The sequence below is a fragment of the Cucurbita maxima genome, unplaced genomic scaffold (genome assembly GCF_002738345.1).
Source record: "Cucurbita maxima cultivar Rimu unplaced genomic scaffold, Cmax_1.0 Cma_Scf02143, whole genome shotgun sequence".
Lineage (NCBI taxonomy): Eukaryota > Viridiplantae > Streptophyta > Magnoliopsida > Cucurbitales > Cucurbitaceae > Cucurbita > Cucurbita maxima.
Genome location: NW_019274159.1, coordinates 1 through 2,800, shown reverse-complemented (window position 1 = coordinate 2,800; position 2,800 = coordinate 1). Strand labels below are relative to the sequence as shown.

Here is a 2,800-nt window from a genome sequence, read left to right as displayed (position 1 = left end):
GGGTTTGGGAACTTCCTAGAAATCGGGCCATTGAACTCGAACTTGAAGCCGAGAAACTCAACATGGCTGAAAAAAGCAGACCTCTTGTTTGTGGTCAACTCCTTTTCCTTTTAATTTTCATCATTTTTACCTTAAATTCTAATTTTTTTTTGACTAAATTTATGATTTTAACATAAAAAAAACAGGATAATCCGGTCGGGACTGGATATAGCTATGTGGAGAGTGGAGGTGAATTTGCGAAAGGCGATGTGGAGACGGCGATCGACATGACGACTTTGCTGGTTGAGGTTTCGAACGACACTGTCGGCCTACGAAACGCTCCTTTGTACATCTTTGCGGAGTCTTACGGTGGCAAATTCGCCGTCACTCTGGCTTTGTCCCTTCTTCGGGCCATCCAAGCTGGCAATTTGACCCTTAATCTTGGAGGTACTTTTATTTTTACTTTTTTTTTAATAAAAAATTTCAAATATAAATGATGAATTATAACCTTTTTTTTATACGTAAAAAAAAAAAAACATATTATAACTTTGATTTGTTTAAAATGATCCCATTGAATAATATAGAATCAATAATTTAAATACACGACTCTCGATTTTGTTTGCCAGGAGTTGCTCTAGGAAACAGTTGGATGTCTCCAGAAGATTACACGGTTCATATTCTCATTCTCTCAATCTCATCCAAAAATTTTATCAATTTTTTTGAAATTTTCGTTTTCAGAATGATAAACAAAAAGAATACTACTAAACTATGAAGTTGATTTCAATTATATCCTGATCGAAGTGTTAAAATGAAATATCTCAGAGCTCGAGAGTATAACCGAAACCAACCTCATATTTCAGGAGTATTCTTTTATTATATATCCTTAACACAATAATCTTTGTCTAAAATTTTACAGTCTTCTTGGGGTCCTCTTCTCAAAGATCTCTCACGAATTGACGACAAGACTCTGCAAGAATCAAATAGGTTAATATTTTTCATTTTTTTTTAATATAAACATGAATAAAGAAGTGAAATATATTATATAAATTTAAAAGTTATATGTAACAAAAGTTGTCTTTTGAAAATCAGTTTAGCGTTGAAGATCAAGCAGCAAATTAAAAACACGTTGTACGAAAATGCAACTCTTTCATGGAATGATCTTGAGGGATTAATTTTCTCCAATAGCAATCACGTGGTACGTTTTGTTATTATTATTACTACTACTATTATTTTAACAAAATCCTTCCAAACCAATTAAATTTAAGTTTAAATTTATATTAACTAAATATAGGTATACGAAGTCTTTATTTTTATTATTATTTTTTTTTTTTGTTTATTAAGTTATCTTTTAAATTAGTAAACTTATAAAACCCTCTAAAAAAAATTTCTAAAAAGAAAATCAAAATTTATGATATATTAGACGTATAATTTAAAATTTAGAACTTTTCTAAATTGGTAATTTAGGCTTCATTCATAACCATTTAATTTTTTAAGTTTATAAAAACTATTTTGACCTACAAATTCTTTTATTTTATCATCCACTTAGAAAACATGTTTTTAAAATCTAAATCCAGTTTTCAAAAAATATTTATTTTTCTCGAGAGAACGAACATCACATAAAACGAAATGATTATCGATACATTATAACGAGTCGTTTTTGCAGGATTTCTATAACTTCATGTTAGATTTTGAAATGGACTCATTAGCCGCGACTACGACAAAAAATAGTGTGGAATCAAATAGGATTGATTCACTTGAAGTAAGAAAGAACTCTCCATATCTTAGTTTGAATGTCTACAAACCCGGAGCTACAGGAGACTTGGAAGCTTTGATGAATGGTCCAATTAAGCAAAAACTCACTATTATCCCACTAAATGTCACGTACGTACCAATAAACCCTATTTCTTTAAATAAAATTATAATCATTAAAACTATTCGGGTTATAATTGAAAATTCTTAAGACATAAAAATTAAATTAATTATCTAAATTTGGAGATTAAATCCTACCATTTTAGCCTAAAAAACTAAACTAAAAATTTTGAATGTACAGATGGGGAGGTCAATCGGACCTAGTCTTCCAATTTTTTACGGGAGATTTTATGAAGCCAAGAATCAAAGAGGTGTATTTTTTAACCAAACTATTTTTAATAGTTTTATTTGTGGATTAATTTTTGCTTCATACTATAACATTCAATTATTTTCTAATACTTTATTTTTTCAAAAAGGTTGATGAGTTACTGGCTAAAGGTGTTAATGTGACGGTCTATAGCGGTCAAGTAAGTGTTTTTTTTCCTTCAAACAAAAACAAGGAATATTTTGAAGTGATAAAATTGTAATATTCTCTTAGATTTATGTTTGACTTTTTTTTTATAGGTGGATCTTATTTGTTCAACCAAAGGAACCCACGCCTGGATTAATAAGCTTGAGTAATTTCTTTTTTGGAGTGATTTATGGTTACCGACATAAACATAAACCTAAGTCAACTGTTTCCTTAAAAAAAACAAAAAACAAAAAGTAAGGATGTTTAAATTCTTAATTTTTGGTAAAGCAATTTTTTTTCTTTGAATTTAGGTGGGAAGGGCTAAAGGCATTTATAAGTAAGGAGAGAACTACTTTATTTTGTGGAAATGAGAAGCACACCAAGGGATTCACTAAGTCGCATAAGAACTTGCACTTCTATTGGATCCTTGGCGTTGGCCATTTTGTAAGCTATTTATTCTATTTATAATTTTTTAAGATTTAATACTTTTTAATTATATGATTACAAATGTAGGTTCCCGTGGATCAACCGTGTGTGACATTAAATATGGTGGACGCAATC

The 2,800-nt window shown here is 29.7% G+C and overlaps 1 protein-coding gene across 1 annotated transcript; it reads left to right on the top strand.

Annotated features, from left to right (window-relative positions):
* Window positions 1-3: 3 nt before the first annotated feature.
* Window positions 4-2,794, top strand: LOC111475611 (serine carboxypeptidase-like 51; the record flags this gene model as incomplete). Its single annotated transcript, XM_023119921.1, has 11 exons — window positions 4-93; window positions 186-426; window positions 606-649; window positions 896-963; window positions 1,069-1,174; window positions 1,643-1,860; window positions 2,030-2,099; window positions 2,205-2,255; window positions 2,353-2,405; window positions 2,551-2,683; window positions 2,753-2,794. Coding segments are annotated over 11 exons (1,116 nt in total), but the record flags the coding sequence as incomplete, so codon positions are not given.
* Between the last annotated feature and the right edge of the window lie 6 nt (window positions 2,795-2,800).